Source organism: Filicampus tigris, chromosome 1 (assembly GCF_054856515.1).
Source record: "Filicampus tigris isolate MCC_2025a chromosome 1, RoL_Ftig_1.0, whole genome shotgun sequence".
Lineage (NCBI taxonomy): Eukaryota > Metazoa > Chordata > Actinopteri > Syngnathiformes > Syngnathidae > Filicampus > Filicampus tigris.
The window spans coordinates 35564398-35581015 of NC_141217.1; the positions used below are offsets into that span (position 1 = coordinate 35564398).

At 41.2% G+C, this 16618-nt stretch overlaps 1 protein-coding gene and 9 non-coding genes across 15 annotated transcripts in view; all 10 read left to right on the forward strand.

Moving 5' to 3' along the window:
• The first annotated feature begins 4579 nt into the window (after nucleotides 1-4579).
• Nucleotides 4580-4652, forward strand: trnar-ucg (transfer RNA arginine (anticodon UCG)). The gene has a single exon. It is a non-coding gene; the product is annotated as a tRNA-Arg (tRNA).
• A 204-nt stretch (nucleotides 4653-4856) lies between these two features.
• trnam-cau (transfer RNA methionine (anticodon CAU)) lies at nucleotides 4857-4929 on the forward strand. Its single transcript has one exon. It is a non-coding gene; the product is annotated as a tRNA-Met (tRNA).
• Nucleotides 4930-5395: 466 nt separating this feature from the next.
• On the forward strand, nucleotides 5396-5468 carry trnam-cau (transfer RNA methionine (anticodon CAU)). Its single transcript has one exon. It is a non-coding gene; the product is annotated as a tRNA-Met (tRNA).
• A 109-nt stretch (nucleotides 5469-5577) lies between these two features.
• Nucleotides 5578-5653, forward strand: trnar-ucg (transfer RNA arginine (anticodon UCG)). Its single transcript has one exon. It is a non-coding gene; the product is annotated as a tRNA-Arg (tRNA).
• A 99-nt stretch (nucleotides 5654-5752) lies between these two features.
• On the forward strand, nucleotides 5753-5825 carry trnam-cau (transfer RNA methionine (anticodon CAU)). The gene has a single exon. It is a non-coding gene; the product is annotated as a tRNA-Met (tRNA).
• Nucleotides 5826-6011: 186 nt separating this feature from the next.
• trnam-cau (transfer RNA methionine (anticodon CAU)) lies at nucleotides 6012-6084 on the forward strand. Its single transcript has one exon. It is a non-coding gene; the product is annotated as a tRNA-Met (tRNA).
• Nucleotides 6085-6191: 107 nt separating this feature from the next.
• On the forward strand, nucleotides 6192-6264 carry trnar-ucg (transfer RNA arginine (anticodon UCG)). Its single transcript has one exon. It is a non-coding gene; the product is annotated as a tRNA-Arg (tRNA).
• Nucleotides 6265-6366: 102 nt separating this feature from the next.
• trnam-cau (transfer RNA methionine (anticodon CAU)) lies at nucleotides 6367-6439 on the forward strand. Its single transcript has one exon. It is a non-coding gene; the product is annotated as a tRNA-Met (tRNA).
• A 192-nt stretch (nucleotides 6440-6631) lies between these two features.
• On the forward strand, nucleotides 6632-6704 carry trnam-cau (transfer RNA methionine (anticodon CAU)). The gene has a single exon. It is a non-coding gene; the product is annotated as a tRNA-Met (tRNA).
• Nucleotides 6705-12760: 6056 nt separating this feature from the next.
• Nucleotides 12761-16618, forward strand: part of LOC147153860 (dedicator of cytokinesis protein 9-like) — a 39306-nt gene continuing 35448 nt past the window's right edge. For 3 of the 6 annotated variants that reach the window (XM_086036750.1, XM_086036768.1, XM_086036776.1), the window contains exons 1-2: nucleotides 12761-13008; nucleotides 15367-15483. In XM_086036750.1, coding sequence (XP_085892876.1) covers nucleotides 12892-13008; nucleotides 15367-15483 — 234 coding nt within the window. In that variant the 5' untranslated portion in view covers nucleotides 12761-12891. The remainder of the gene's footprint in view (nucleotides 13009-15366; nucleotides 15484-16618) is intronic. The other 3 variants (XM_086036758.1, XM_086036785.1, XM_086036792.1) reach the window with 1 other exon arrangement.

Genomic DNA, 16618 nt, shown 5'->3' on the forward strand with positions numbered 1-16618 from the left:
AATTAAAAAAGTCTTCGACTTCCTCGTTGGCCTGGATTTCCTTCGGCTCCATATTTGATAGCACAGATCAGCTGTTTGATCTGCTATTAGTCGGTCGAAGTCAGCGCGGTCCCACAGTGCATAAAACATGCAAGTTAAGTGGAGAATGACACATGCGAATTGCCGACACATACGAACAGCCGATGTGACAGCCTCTTGTTGCTTTGAACTTGTTTTTCCGAACGTTTTGGCGGCTGCTGCGGCTTCTGCTGTTCATTATGGAAACACTCGCATCAAGCATGCCCAAACGAATTTTTTAAGTGATTCACAAGAACGGTGGAGCTACTCATTACTGAGTCCGAGTGAGAATTTTTTTTTTTCCTGGTTTGGGGAGTTTTTTGTTATTTTTTCGAGCAATGGTCTTAAACGTTTGATCAGATGATAAAAAGCCTATTTCAGTTTGATTGTTGTTTTCGACTTTTTTAAAGTGCTTTTTGTCACACACCCCCATCGTTCTTTTGCATATTGTAGCTCGACTAAAAACCTCATTAAGATCCAAATGTGCAAAAGGTAAATTCTATCAATTTTTCAACTCGTCTTAAGATTTTGATCAGGTCTGTATGTGTGTGAGAGGCACACTTCAGAACGTAGTTACTATTTCAAATACATTTCTGATAAAACAAAATATTTTAACAATTACAAGAAAGACCCATCAACAAAACCATATAACAGTCAAACTAAAACGTATTGAATCTGTTATATTTGAAATATATATACTTCACATACTATATGCATGTATGTATGTGTGTGTGCGTGCGTATGTATGTATGTATGTCTATTTACTGTAACAGTATGTTCAGTATGTACACTTTACAATACAACAGACTTTACACATGTAAATATTCCAGCAGGGGGCGATGTAACATTGCAATGCACAGAGGGAGCATCAATCTGCTGTCAATACTATAGTAGTTGAACTGATGCAGAAACCATAAGGCACGATGACTGCATAAAACAATGGACGCCGCAAATTGTAATCTAAACTGTGCCTGTTCGGGGCAACTCTGGACATAATGTGAAAATCTGACGAGAGGTGGTCAGTATAGGCAATATGGCAAAATATGGCTTCAGCTCCCCTTGACACAAGGAAGTTGCCAGGTAACTGAAACATACACTATACTCACAAAGGACAAGGAAGCAACACACTAATGCACGTACACTTATTTGGTTGTTGGTCACGTCATCGGACTTTCCACCATACTCCCCCAAGTGTACTTTGCAACAACAGAGGTTTGACAGAAACACCTAAGTAATCTAATTATCCATCCGCCCATTAATTTTTTAGACTACTTATACATAAACTGTCACTGGGACATTGTAACCAGGGTCACAGAAGCTAGAACCAAATTGAGTACACTTGGATCAGGGGTCACTAACATTTTTGAAACTAAGAGCTACAGTACTTTGGATAATGAGTAATGCTACCAGACTACCAGTTTGAAAACAACATGTAGCCCGTTGGCACCATGTTGGCCAGCTCTGGCCCTCGACTTTTCACTTGTCAGGTACGTGATTGTGAATTGGACATTGAACTGAGCACATGCAGCTTCATATAAGGCACGACAATCCCCACACGACCAATAACCCTCGTGATAAATTCATAAATGAAAGCTGTAAAGTAGCATACATTTTTCCTGTCTGTTTTAAGTGTTTTCGTGGCATCATTTCATTTATACTGATAATGCAAGCACTACATTTGTGTTACTTCGTATCACTGCGACGTTAGTAGCTTCAAGTATGAACACTGAAAAAGTTGTAAAGTTAAACAATCCATAATTGATTTGCCAGTATGCGTGCAACTGTGTGCGTGTGTGTTTGTGCGCGCGTGTGTTGAGTGGCACAGTTGATGTGGTATTATATCTCTGGGTCATTCAATAATGGATAAATTCATGGTAGGTATTCAGGCTATTTTACACCTCTCCTCTATTTCATTGGGTCTTATGCTATAAGCACCCAAAGGTCCATCAATTATGAATACTTGCAACCAGCCAATGATAAATCATCTACAAATATAATGGGCACTCTGTGATGTACACCTGCGCAACCGTACTGGATTTAGCTGCAGTTCATAAAAGGGAGACATTTTTGATAGCACGTTTTAGTATGATGTAGTGCAATATTGCAGACCTAAATAATTGCTAACTGCAACCCGATTTTCAATGTCATATCTCTTGGACAATGTCAACGAAAACTGTTTCTAATCTTTGTAAAAGCAGAACTTTTGATTAAGCTCCCGAAATGGATCTCATTAAGTTGTGTAAGTGTACATGATTTTGTGATCACTGATTGAAGATAAGAGTGATAAGAGTATTTTGCACACACGTTGAGGGAGTGACTGGCTTTCCAAACTACTCACTTTTATTATCACCTGCAATTGCAAAAAAGACACTTGCTCCAAAAAAATCTCTATACGTGGTGTTTTTCACAATACCCCTCCCAACTGTCAATAGACCCCCAACAGACGCCATCCACACCCACTCATTTTCTCTACTTAATTCCCAAATGCAATAGACCAAAAATCCTAGTATCCTAGTAGTGCTGATTTATCAGCACACTGCTCCACTCCAGAGGATTTGGCCTGCTCAGAGTATAAAATAAAGGGAAGGAATAATCTGCAGCTTTGCACGTTTTAGTATTAGTACCCCACAGATACGTTGGATAGTATTTGCACATACTGTTCATATGATAGAAATGTACAAGGTCAATATTACTAATCACATTTAGTGTATCTTCTTCAGCATATGTAGATATATCAAGTTCAACGTCCTGATTCAAAGCGTTGATCTCATTTTCAGATTCAGGGTCATTATTAGTTGTGTCTGTCATTGCATATAAAGGGATGTCATTGTGTCAAGTTTGACTTTTTTTTTTTTCACAGGAATTTATCCAAGTCGTGCACCTCCCTGATGCATAAAACTTTGGCCTCTTCTGAGGAGCCAATTAGTTTGATGAATACCTTGCAATTTGAGGTGGCTTTTTTCTGCTTTCTCAAGATACGCGCTTGTCTTGCAACATCTGAATTTTTTTTAGTCAAGTGGTCATTTATGTACACATTTGTTCCTTTGTGCTTTTTCCCTTGTTTGAACACAGCAGTTTTCTTTTTTCTATTAACAAATCTGACAATCACAGCACTTGGACGCTTATCCCTCTTTTTCTGCCGACTCCTGGTCCATCTCCGTGGGTTCTCCCTCTGTTGACAGTGCCTTTGCATACAATCTGGTTTAATAGGTAAACCGGTAATTATCAAATCATTAATCCTGCTGTACTGTTCAAGATCTGCAAGGCGGCTTTCCAAATCATCTATTTTTTTTTTGTCCTTCTCCACGTTTTGCACTTTTCAAGATTTAACTTTCACCTTTAGATCTATGATCATTTTCTGTTGATTTGCAATCATAGCAGTTTGTTCCAAAATGTCTCTAAGCGATGTCTTAATCTCTTCCAGTTCTTCCTCCATTACTGTCACCCATCTCGGGGGCACCTTGACGTGCTAGCACGATTTTGTTCACAGAACTCACCGGTTTGTTCTGCGCAGACATACCCTGCTGCGGTCGCACGTTAGCTTGAATACTAACTGCTAGCATTTATGGCTGTGTTTCACGCCAAACATCAAATTGATTGTCATGCCGCTATCCGGCCCAGTAAACGCACAAACCCGCGCCGGTCGCAGCCAGCAGCGGGGATGACAATAAACCGCGGCGACGCCAGCTCCCGATGACAGGCACCAAAAGCAGTCTGAACTGCCGGTAGGTCCAATTGTCGACCAGGTTGGTTCCAAATTGTTTTGGTGTCGCTGGGATTTCCAACATTTAACCCCAGCAACCTGCAGTGCGTTCATTTTATGGGCGCCAGCTACTCCATTGGCGACCAATACTCACTGTCACAATACAACAATATCACGATATTGTGGGGAGGGTGGCGATATATGAAAAGCTCATGATACTGTATGAAAGCTCACGATATTGTAAAAAAGAAAAAGAAGCTCATATTGAAAAAAAAAATCACAATATTCTGTTTTTGTACATAATAGCATTCAGAAAGAAATGGCTGTCTTCACCAACGTCACTTTCAGCTCTCTAAAAAGTCACTAACAAAGTAAGCAACAATTCAAGATTTGTATTGTCAGTCACAATACTTGCATCTGCACAAAAACGTGTTTGGTTGTCACATAGTATTGCTCATCATGTTGCCTTGTTAGTGCAGTAGGTAGTACATCAATCTCAAAATCTGAAGGTTGTGAATTTGTAAATTCAATCCTCACACGATGCAGGTGTTCTTTCTTTAGCATCCCAATTTCTTTACATATTGGTGTATCGGACAACCTTAAACTGACAAGGTCTAAAAAAGACAAAACATTTCTGCTTTCTGTGAACATCGAGCTTTCCATCAGATTATAAAATGGAAGTGCTAGCTACTGCGCTAACAAGGCCCCCATAAAACTATAAGTAACAAGAAAGAAGCAGACATAATACAACGCACATAGCACGCTAGCCTCAGATTGTATATTGACATCCGGCGGTGACACACAAAAACGTTAAAACCTGACCATGTGGCCTAATGGATAAGGTGTCTGACTTCGGATCAGAAGATTGAGGGTTCAAGTCCCTTCATGGTTGTCTTTAGTAATTTGTAGTAACACCAACATCACTTTACGCTCTCCAAGATGTCACTTACAGAGTAAGGCAACAAATCAAGATTTATATCGTCAATTTCTCCCACAATACTTGCATATTAAAGAAACACGTCAACACGTCAAATTGAAATTCTTTGGCGGTCACATAGTTTCGCACACCAACATCAACACATCTTCCTCTCACGGCGCCTTGTTAGCGCAGTAGGTAGCGCATCAGTCTCATAATCTGAAGGTCGTGAGTTCAATCCTCACACAAGGCAGGTGTCCTTTCTCGTAACATCAAAATTTCTTTACATGTTGGTGTATACAACTTTAAACTGAGAAGGGGTGAAAAAGACAAAACATTTCTGCTTTCTGTCAACATCAATAAAAGTGAAATTTATAAAACTGAAGCGCTACCTATTGTTTTAACAAGCCCCCCCAAAAAGATATAAGAAGAAAGAGGTGGACAAAACGCGCTTGCCTTCCAAGGTATATTGACACCCTGTGATGACACGCAGAAATCTCAAATTGTGCTTATGTGGCCTAATGGATATGACGTCTAACTTCGAATCAGAAGGTTGAGGGTTTAAGTCCCTTCATGGTTGTCTTTAGCACTTTGTGATAACACCAATGTCACTTTACGCTCTCCAAAAAGTAACTTCCAAAGCAACAATTCAAAATTTTTATCGTTGCTTTCTGCCTTCCATATTTAGAAAAAAACTTGTTTGGCTGTCACAATGCATTGCCTTGTTAGCGCAGTAGGTAGCGTGTCAGTCTCATAATCTGAAGGTCGTGAGTTCAATCCTCACACAAGGCAGGTGTGCTTTCTTGTAACATTAAAATTTCTTTACATGTTGGTGTATGGAATTTTAAATTGAGAAGGGCTAAAGAAGAAAAAAAACATCTGCATCAACCCATCCAACAGTGACCATGTGGCCTAATGGACAAGGCGTCTGACTTCGGATCAGAAGATTGAGGGTTCGAGTCCCTTCGTGGCTGTCTTTACCAATTTGTGATAATAAAGATTTTTAATCCTCACTACCTTCCACTTGGATCTTAAAAAATCTTGTTTGGCTGTGACATACCAACACAAACTATGTAGCCTTGTTAGCGCAGTAGGCAGCGCGTCAGTCTCATAATCTGAAGGTCGTGAGTTCAATCCTCACACGAGGCAGTTATTATGTCTTTAGCTTCCCAATTTCTTTACATGTTGGTGTATGGAACAACTTTAAACCGAGAAGGGCTTAAGAAAATAAAACATGTCACAGAGTAAAGCAACAAAGTTTTTTAATCGTCACTACCTTCCACTTGGATCTTAAAAAAACTTGTTTGGCTGTGACATACCAATACAAATTACGTAGCCTTGTTAGCGCAGTAGGCAGCGCGTCAGTCTCATAATCTGAAGGTCGTGAGTTCAATCCTCACACAAGGCAGTTATTCTGTTTTTAGCATCCCAATTTCTTTACATGTTGGTGTATGGAATTTTAAATTGAGAAGGGCTAAAGAAGAAAAAAACATCTGCATCAACCCATCCAACAGTGACCATGTGGCCTAATGGACAAGGCGTCTGACTTCGGATCAGAAGATTGAGGGTTCGAGTCCCTTCGTGGTTGTCTTTAGCAATTTGTGATAATAAAGATTTTTAATCCTCACTACCTTCCACTTGGATCTTAAAAAATCTTGTTTGGCTGTGACATACCAACACAAACTATGTAGCCTTGTTAGCGCAGTAGGCAGCGCGTCAGTCTCATAATCTGAAGGTCGTGAGTTCAATCCTCACACAAGGCAGTTATTATGTCTTTAGCTTCCCAATTTCTTTACATGTTGGTGTATGGAACAACTTTAAACCGAGAAGGGCTTAAGAAAATAAAACATGTCACTTACAGAGTAAAGCAACAAAGTTTTTTAATCGTCACTACCTTCCACACTTGGATCTTAAAAAAACTTGTTTGGCTGTGACATACCAATACAAATTACGTAGCCTTGTTAGCGCAGTAGGCAGCGCGTCAGTCTCATAATCTGAAGGTCGTGAGTTCAATCCTCACACAAGGCAGTTATTCTGTTTTTAGCATCCCAATTTCTTTACATGTTGGTGTATGGAACAACTTTAAACCGAGAAGGGCTTAAGAAGATAAAACATATCTGCTTTCTGTGAACATCCTTCTTTCCATCAAATTATAAAACTGAAGCGCTACCTACTGCGCTAACAAGGCCGCCAAAAAGCGATAAATAACAAGAAAAAGGCGGACGCAACACAACGCACATAGCGCGACAGCCTCTGATTGTATATTGACACCCAGCGATGACACGCAGCAAAGCCAAACTGTGACCATGTGGCCTAATGCATAAGGCGTCTGACTTCGGCTCAGAAGATTGCGGGTTTGAGTCCCTTCATGGTTTTTAACACTTTGATAACACCAATGTCACGTTACGCTCTCCAACATCAACACAGCCTGTTGTCATGTTACCTTGTTAGCGCAGTAGGTAGCGCGTCACTCTCATAATCTGAAGGTTGTGAGCACATGAGGAAGGTGTTCTTTCTTGTACTATCAAAATTTCTTTACATGTTGGTGTATAGAACAATTTAAAACTGAGAAGGACTGAAGACAAAATATATCTGCTTTCTGTGAACATTAGATATGCCACTATATCCAAATGTCACAATATGAACCTTACAATACAATAATTATCACGATATTGTGGGGAGGTTGGCGATATATAAAAAGATCATGATACTGTTTAAAACCTCACAATATTGTAACAAACAAAGAAGCTCATATTAAAAATAACCATCACAATATTCTGTTTTTGAATACAAATGATTCATTGAACGAATCTTTTGAACGGTTCTTTTTGATTAACCGATTCTAGTGATTCAGTTCACTTAAAAGATCTGTCATGCCCATCACTAGTTCTTTACAATAATATAGTCTATGTGCCTCCACTTGTCTAAACACGGCATTCTGATTAATAAATTGCGTTTCTGGAATATAAGTTAAGCAGCAAAGTCCACACATTTTTAGCGTTCTCACGGGTCGGCCATTTTGTCACTTGCTGTCAACTGAAAATGACATCACAGTTGCTCAGGGCTGAAGTAAGTGAAGATGAGCCATGATTGGCTGTTACCTGAGCCCTGTGCAACTGTGATGTCATTTTCCGTTGCCGCCAGCAAGTAACAAAATGGCCGCCCCCCGAGATGGGCAAAAACGGATGGATTTTACTACTTAACTCATATTCCACAAACACAATATCAGTCAGAATGCTGTGTCTAGACTAGTGGGGCTGCGTAGAACATATTGTTAAGAAAATTTGGGGGTCGCCTTTCTTTAAGAAACAAAAATACAGAGGATGACAATCACTAATCACTAAGAAAATTAGGAAGGCCAGACTGGAATGGAAGTAGAGGGGCAAGCCTAAAAAATGCAGAGAGACCGTTTCATCAACTGATGAGACCAAAACCTTTACCAAAGTGATGGAAAAGTTAAAGCTTTGACAAAGAACAGATTTGCTCACGATCCCAACCATACAAGCTCTTTCGTGAAACTCAAAGGAGGTCATGAGTTACTGACAGATACAATAGATACAAGTCTAATGAGTCACAGTAGTACTGTACATTAAAGAAAAGAACACTAATCTTAAAATAATTTAAAGCCATCAAATATAATATTAATCTTCTGCCCCTATAGTTAAGTCTTGTCGTTTTGTACAGTTTTGGGATTACTATCTCAGAACCTGATTGTCGTTTGAAAATCTTTGCATATTGGAGGAGCATTTCCACCAATTATTATTGTGGGGCAGGTGGATGTCTGGGGCCCTCCAGAACTTGCTTTGGACGTCTTGAACAGGCCCATCTGTTTCAAAGTTACAGTTTGTATCTCTCATGCAAGCAATGGTGTGTTTCGTTGGTGCATCCCTTTTACATTTTATTTTCAATTTTGTGACATTTTTGTACTTCAGTAGCACTTTCACATGACACATTTTCTCACGATTCAAAAATTTCCATTGGGGAACCACTTACTTTCCGAGGGCTGAAAGCCTTATCATGCCTCGGCTGTCCAATGACTCACCGCCAAGGCAATGCAGGTCAAGGAAAGTTAAGGCAATAATTTTTACGCCATTCACTACCTGTACTGTACACCATCCCTCGTAATTCTCAGGAGAGTGTGGCATTGACAACTTTTACTGTTGACAAGGCACAGGAAAGTCAGGGAATGACAAAGCAGTGAGGGATAAATCAAGCCGGTGACAGCGCAAACGTGGCGAAGTATACTCACTCTCCCTCCCGCTAGCAGAGGATGGGAATAAGTTAACAGCTAGCTCAGTTGCACAGCATTTTTATTTCTGGCAATCTTCCTCCATTCCCACAGGAGCATGACTATCAATATGAGCCAGCTGCCTGGCATCACGGCGGCTTTGAACATCTTCCATGGTTCTAAGGGATCAGGAAAACCCCCTGACCTTCAGAAAAGTCATTCAGTCTGTGAAGAGTTTTAAAAGGTGAGTTTGGCTTCCAAGCAGTGTGCCCATTTTTAAAAGTGTCTATAAAATTGAGTCAAAAACATTATTCTTGAGATTGTCCTAGAACAGGACTTGATCCCAAAACTCATGTGCCTGCAATCAGGGATGCGACCCTCTGAAAAACGTTGACAGCTGGAGTCCCTTCAGTCAGGCTTTCAAAGAACGAAAGAGAGTTTAAGGTTTTAAAGGCGCTTAATCTCCAAGTGGTCACGATTTTTGACAGCTTCCCCAAAATCCATCCATCCATTATCTATACCGCTTATCCTCACAAGGGTCCCGGGGAGTGCTGGAGCCTACCCCAGCAGTCTCCGGGCAGTAGGCGGGGGACATCCTGAATTGGTTGCCAGCCAATCGCAGGGCACACAGAGACAAACAAACATCCACACTCACAATCACACCGAGGGGCAATTTAGAGTGTCCAATTAACCTACCAAGCATGTATGTATTATTGAGTAAAAGTTCAAATGTAAGAATGTGAAGAATTTAAAACTGAGATTCAAAGTAGGGTTGAAAAGGTGAGTTTGGCTTTCAAGCAGTGTGCACATTTTTAACAGTGGATATAAAATTGAGTCAAAAACCTATTTCCTGAGATCGGCCCAGAACTGGAGTTAATCCGAAAACCCTTGCGTCCGAAAGTCTTGAACTCCTCCACTCGGGGCAGAGTCTCATCCCCGACCTGGAGAGGGCACGCCACCCTTTTCCGAGTGAGGACTATGGTCTCAGATTTGGAGGTGTTGATTTTCATTCCGACCGCTTCACACGGCTGCGAAACCGCTCTAGTGAGAGTTGGAGATCGCGGCTTGAACAAGCCAACAGCACCACATAATCTGCAAAAAGCAGAGATGCAATACTGAGGCCACCAAACTGGACTCCCTCGACACCTCAGTTGCGCCTAGAAATTCTGTCCATAAACAAACAAAAGCATGCTTGAAATAGTTTTTTTCCCGCAACATTGTATTTATTTAACTTTTCCACAAAATGTTCAACTTACAAAAACAAAATTGTTCTCATGACAAAGAATTGTCTCAATTATTGACCAGCATTCATATTTGTCTTGATTGTAATTTGGGTAGCTGTGACATAGCATACACACACACAAGAGCTCAACAAATGACAAATACCACTTTGAGTACAATAGTACAGTAAATGAAAACAAAAAAACCAACCAAAATATTAAAATAATAATAATAAAACTAAATACAACAGGTCTCTAACCTAGCAAGATGCAGCCCAACATATGCCAACATTGTGTCAAAAATACAGATATGCAAATGAAATATCAACAGAAAGAATATTAGTTTATCCAACTGCAGAGGACCAATGGCATCTACGCCTCATCTATATCACTGCCTTTGCTCAGATCCACACTTTCCAAATAACGTATAAATGGACCCCAAATACTTTGAAATAATGACAGTTTCCCTTTTATAATAAAAGTTATCTTCTTCATAGGTAGAGTTGTGGATTGTTCCTCAATCCAATTGATGAGTTTAGTCTTACTAGCCCTCCTCCATGAAAGTGCTATGACCCGTTTTGCTAGCAAATGAAATAGCTTTAGTATTACTCAAAAGATGGTTGGCCAAGTTTACGTCACACTCGATCTCTAAAAACAGGCGTTTCGCGCCAATGTAGGCGTGAAGACAGCCGACTTGATTCGCCACCAATCGAAGTGGTCCTCCCATTCCCTTTAATATCGGCACACTAGAGGCGCACAGTCCTTGACGTGACGGAAGGAGAAGCTGATGAGACAAAGTGCATTCATAAGGAACTGCAAGCAGACATCCATCCACGAGTGGGTGGGTGATTGCAAGTTGGCCAGGGAGATCACAGATCTGTGAAGTGGGCACTTGGAGACCGCAGTCCACCCGGATCGTTCGTGTCCATGTGTTTGTATTTCTGTCTTGCCACACCTACTGATTCTAAAATGTTTTGTATGCAAATGGCAAAATAATTGTGAATCTTCCTTTGTCTGTGCCCCACCTTTTCACAATCTTTTTGGTTAATGGCTAACGGCAACAAAAAGTAGGTAGTAACAAAAAAATACAAGCTAACATTTGGGTGAATCAATCTCAGCTCTTATTTTTGTTCAGCACTCCTAGCCGGGGACATTAGCACCACTCTGACTGCTAACATCAGTCAGACACTGGGAACTCCCCTTTCAAATTGCTGCATTTACCGTGTCCCATATGGTTTTCATGCACTACCTGCTGTAACAGAATTTGAGACTATGGAGGTACAGCAGCCAAAGAATGATGTTTGATTACTTCTCAGGCAAGACGTTAGCACTTTCTTCAATCTGGGTGCCTGGAGTGATTCCCAAACATTACATCAACCTGCTTATAAGGTAAGCTTGTGTATGTGCATGTGTTTCTGTGTTTAAGAACCTTAACGTCATCATTGCATGTGAGAGTGAGCATGACAATCTCTTGGGGAGGGTGTGGAAAGCTAACACTTCCTAATGACTTCAAGCTGCGCAAAAAGCAAATGGACATCAAATCCCTCCATTTCCTGCTTTCTCTACTTTTACAAGCAGGACTTGTAATTGTCTGAACTAATGTGAACTGAACTTTCTTACCTGCTAGCTTATGCAATTTGCATGCTACAACAGCAACAATGACGTTTGGAGGTTTCATAGTGTGAGAAGTGCTGCTCAGATGTCAATGAATGTATCAGGGGTGACCTCATGCAGCCGAGGCCTTTGGACAAGAGGGTTATTATCACGCAGAACTGGCAATGCCATCACTAGCTCAACAAGACTGGCCTAATATATCGTTTGCTATCTGGCAAAAAGAAAATAATACAAAGCAGACAGGAAGATGAAGGCGTAGATGACCCAATATTCTAGGATCAACTTTATTTATAGAACACACAACAGTGTTTTTAACTTGCAGTTATTTGAGTCAATGGGCCCTAATTTCATGCCAGGCGCAAGTCTAGCGCAGAGCGCAGTTTGACTGTGTGCATGGGCGGAGTTTTTTTTCCTTTGGTATTTTGCTAGACTTTGCGCCGGCACGATCGGGCGTAATGGGGCGTTTGTGCGCTGTTGTGGGATGGAAGTAGCGTTTTCCCAGCCATCTTTAAATCCAATGTCCTGTATATGCGTCAAAATCAGGCATGTGTACCACTACACCATCAGCGACCCTATAAAAAGGGTAACAAAAAAACATAGCAAATTATCGTTATTTATACTTATACTATGACAGATTTTAGCAAGGGTCATGGAAGTTGACACGTGATTTGCTTTTGCAGGCCACATAAATTGATGTGGTGGGCCGGATCTCGGCCCCGGGCCTTGAGTTTTACACCTGTGCTCTAGACTGAAGTATTTTCACAATATGGTCTGTCCACTGACTTTGCCATTTGTAGGAAAAAGTCACATTTTATGTTTAAGTAAATGTTCATAATATGTCAGACACATAGGTGGACCATTGACATATTTTAATGGAGGAGAAGGCGGGTTTCTCAGCTCCTCCCACTTACACACATAACATACCACACGTGGACGCAAAAAGACACACACGCATGGGCACACGCACGCACTCTATCCCAGCTGTAAAAGCGGGAGGGGCCCTCTGCTGAGAGAGCGAGAGGCAGGCAGTAATTTAGCACAGAAGGAAAAGTTCATTGGAGCTGTCGCAGTCCACCTCGCAACATGACAGCGTGCACAGCGCAGTGAAGTTCACAGCTGATCAACAGGCTGGCAGTACTGGGTACTGAGCGCCATGCAGGGCAGGGCAGGAAAAGCCCCCAAACGGGAGATGGTGATAGAGTCACCGCAGAAGTACAAGTGCTTGGCTGAGATTGAGGCGGAGGTGGAGGCCGGTTCGCAGGTGACATTGGTAAGTTACTGATGTTAGTCCATCGTACTCTTCATTGAGCGAGTTGAATGCTGGATAGAAGCAACCGGATCCGATTGTTTAAAACACATTCCTACTCTCCCAGATTGAATTTGAAGAGCATCTTTGAAGATGCCTTTTAAGAGCGACCGGACGGAAATGGGAAATAGCAGCTCCGGGGTATACCTCCCAAGGGGGCTGAATGTTGATCTTTATTTTTAGGAACTCGACTTCCCTTTTGCTCCTTAACTCTTCCTGTGCCACCGATTTTGGAAGTTTGAAAACTTGACACATGCTTTGGACACACAGGAAAGCAAGGGATATAAAATACAGCGCACACTCACGAACCGTCAGGTACATGTCTGAAAACGTCTCTAATGACAACAGCTATATTGAGAAGGTTCTTGCATTGAGGTACACAACTACTGATGATCAGCAGTACAAACAATTTGTTGCAAAACTCCATCTACAGGTTATTAGGTCATTGTGTATGGAGGCCTCAAGCCAGTATTGTGGTAAATACAACTAGCCATTCATTTCCCACCACTTATTCTGTTCAAGGTGAAATAGGTGAGCTGTAGCCTATCACAGCCCAGTTTAGGATGACAGGTACACCCTGGACTCATTGCCAGTCAATTGCAGATCACAGTTAGGCCTCTTTCTCAAAGCATTCTTGGTACAAAGTAAATTGGATCATTAGAGGAGCCAAAATTTATTTGCCTGCACTTTCAGACAGAAATCCGTGAGGTGCATCTGCAAACAGACATTGTGGCTTTGCCAGAAAAATGTATGCATGGCATTGTCAGCACTGGTATCTGCGACAGCGATGATTGCTTTCTACATAAAGGGGCGGGAGCACTCAGATCACGGCTGGCGGCGTTCTGGCCCTACTATGATGCTGGAAAATCTGGTGGCACGGCGACCTAGTGGTCAGCATGTCCGCTTTACAGTTCTGACGTTCTGTTTATGCATGCGTGGATTTTCACCGCGTACTCCGCCTTCGTCACACACTCCAGAAACATTGCTCTTAGGTGTACCCTGCCTCTTGGCTAAAGTAATCGGGGATATGCTGTAGCTCACACGCAAGCCTAATGACGACTAGTGCTGTGAACATGGATGCGTGGATTATATTCAGAATTAAAATGGAAAAGACAAGAATGTAAATAAATCATGTTATGCTACAGTATGTTGTTGATTGGCCTAGTGAGAATTGATCAGTTACAGTTGAATTTGGATAAATCAGACACCCTGATGAGCGTTAAGGGGACCATTGCAGAGGTGGCAAAAGTAGTCACACGCTGTACTCAAGTAGATGTGCAGATACTTGCGTTAAAAAGACTAATAAAAGTAGAAGTCAAGATTCAACTTTATTTAAAGAGTAAACATGTGCAGGCTAAACCTATTTTGGCAAAGTAAGGACCAGAATCTGCAAATGTCGGGAGTACAATTACAAAGTTGTCTGAAAATTAATTACACAAGTACAGATACGTGAAACATCTACTTAAAGCACAAGTCACCCCAAACAAATATATTTTTAAAACTATGTTCTATGCAGGCCCAGTAGTTGAAACACAGCATTCTGATTAATATTGTTTTTTCTAGAATATGAGTTAAGCAACAAAATCTACCCCTTTTTAGCCATCTCTGGGGGCGGACATTTTTTCACTTCCGTCGACCGAAGATGACATCACGCACCCTCGGGGCTCAGATAACGACCAATCATAGCTCAGTTTCAAAAAACAGGTGAGCCGTGATTGCTTGTTATCTGAGCCCCGAGGGTTTGTGATGTCATTTTCAGCCAACGGAAGTGATAAAATAGCCGACCCTAAGATGGCTAAAAACGGGTGCGTTTTGCTGCTTAATTCATATTTCATATTAGTCATATTGCCTTGTTTCAACGAGTGGGCCTGCATAGAACATATTCTTGAAAAAAATATGTTTGGGTTGACTTCCCCCATAAGTACAGTAATGAAGTATGTGTTACTACTACTACTAGTACTACTACTGTATATTACTACATTATTTCCCACAACTACTCCATTGACATAATTAAAAGGAAAGTACTCCACTAATTACCGGTGATTCCTTACGGTTTTGCATTTGAGATCATGACATAGTGACTGGTACACCCCTACACACACACGCAGACACGCGCACGCACGGCATGCTCATCCTTCCATTGCTCCCTTCATTTATCGAGCTGCTCTAACTGATGACCACTTGTGAAGGAACAATGGCAACTTGTCCACACAGTTTGAATACCCCTCTACGCTTGACAACAAGCTCCCTGATCCGTTTTACAGTTACCGGTCCCAAGGTTTGTTTTGTCACATGCTGATGCCATTCTATTGTTTGCTTTAGGTCAAGCCCAAGGTCATCGAGCCTCTGGACTATGAGAGTGTGATCGTACAAAGCAAAATGCAGATCATCAGTGATGGTCTGCGGGACATGCTGCAGTTTCCCCCGGATGACTTTCAGGTAAGAGTGTATTATTGCAACAACAGTTCATGAACTGTGATCTTAATCAAGGAACTGATCAATGCGGTAATACAAGAAGAGAAGAGAAATAAGATGCCTTTGTGATTGATTTTTCAAAGGATGTTAGGGAGCCAGTGTTGATTTTTTTATATATGAGGGGGACATACAGCGGTGCATTGAGATACGAGTTTAATTCATTCCGTGAACATGCTCGTTTCTTCAAACACTCACATCTCAATTCATGTTTCTGCAGTCAAATGGATGAAAAGGCAAATAATCCGTTCCAGACCCTCCCCCAAAACACATTTTTTGAACATGCTTTTTTAAAGGGGGGAATCAGCCCAAAGATTTTGTTTACAGTAATCTCTTCTATGCAGACTTGGTTCAATTAGTGGAGCCCAGACTTCAAATTATATACTCATATCATATACTTCTAATTATGAATCTGGGTGGGTTGCGTCATAAAAACGGACAGAAGTATGCTTAAAATAGTTTTGGTCGTTAGTATTAAAAAATGGTTGGCCAAGTTTACTTGACACTTTAGGTGTGTCGGGGTTTGACGTGGAGGACCCAAATGCAGGGAGGCAGGAGAAGGAGGGCGTACTGAAGAGAGTATTTATTAATAAAAAAAAAACAACACAAACAAATCTTGAAAACTCCAAAACTCAAAGCAACAAAGAAATCCTCAGAAACAAAATACAACATAACACTGGGAGAAACAAAACAACATGACAGCAACAGCAAGGACTAAACCAACAACTAGGACAACATGAGAATGACCCAACAAGGACTGAACAAAAACTAGCAACTTAAATACAAGCACACTGACGAGACAACGAGAAACACCTGGACAAAAGACACAAGGTAGGAGGGAGCTGATTGGGCAACACTAGGGACCGGAAGGCACACAGGTGGGCACAATAATCATGACGAGACAGATACAGAACACTGAGCAAAACATGAAACTAAAGGAAGCCCAAAACAAACCAAACATGACAAGGTGTTTTTAAACTTTTCCGTTAATATGTATAAATGTTGTCAACGTACATTCTAGTAAGTTTTGTAAGATACTCTTGTTTTCTCTGCTTTGCTTTTGAATGTTGTTAACTGTTGTTTGTAAATGTTTGTAGGTGTT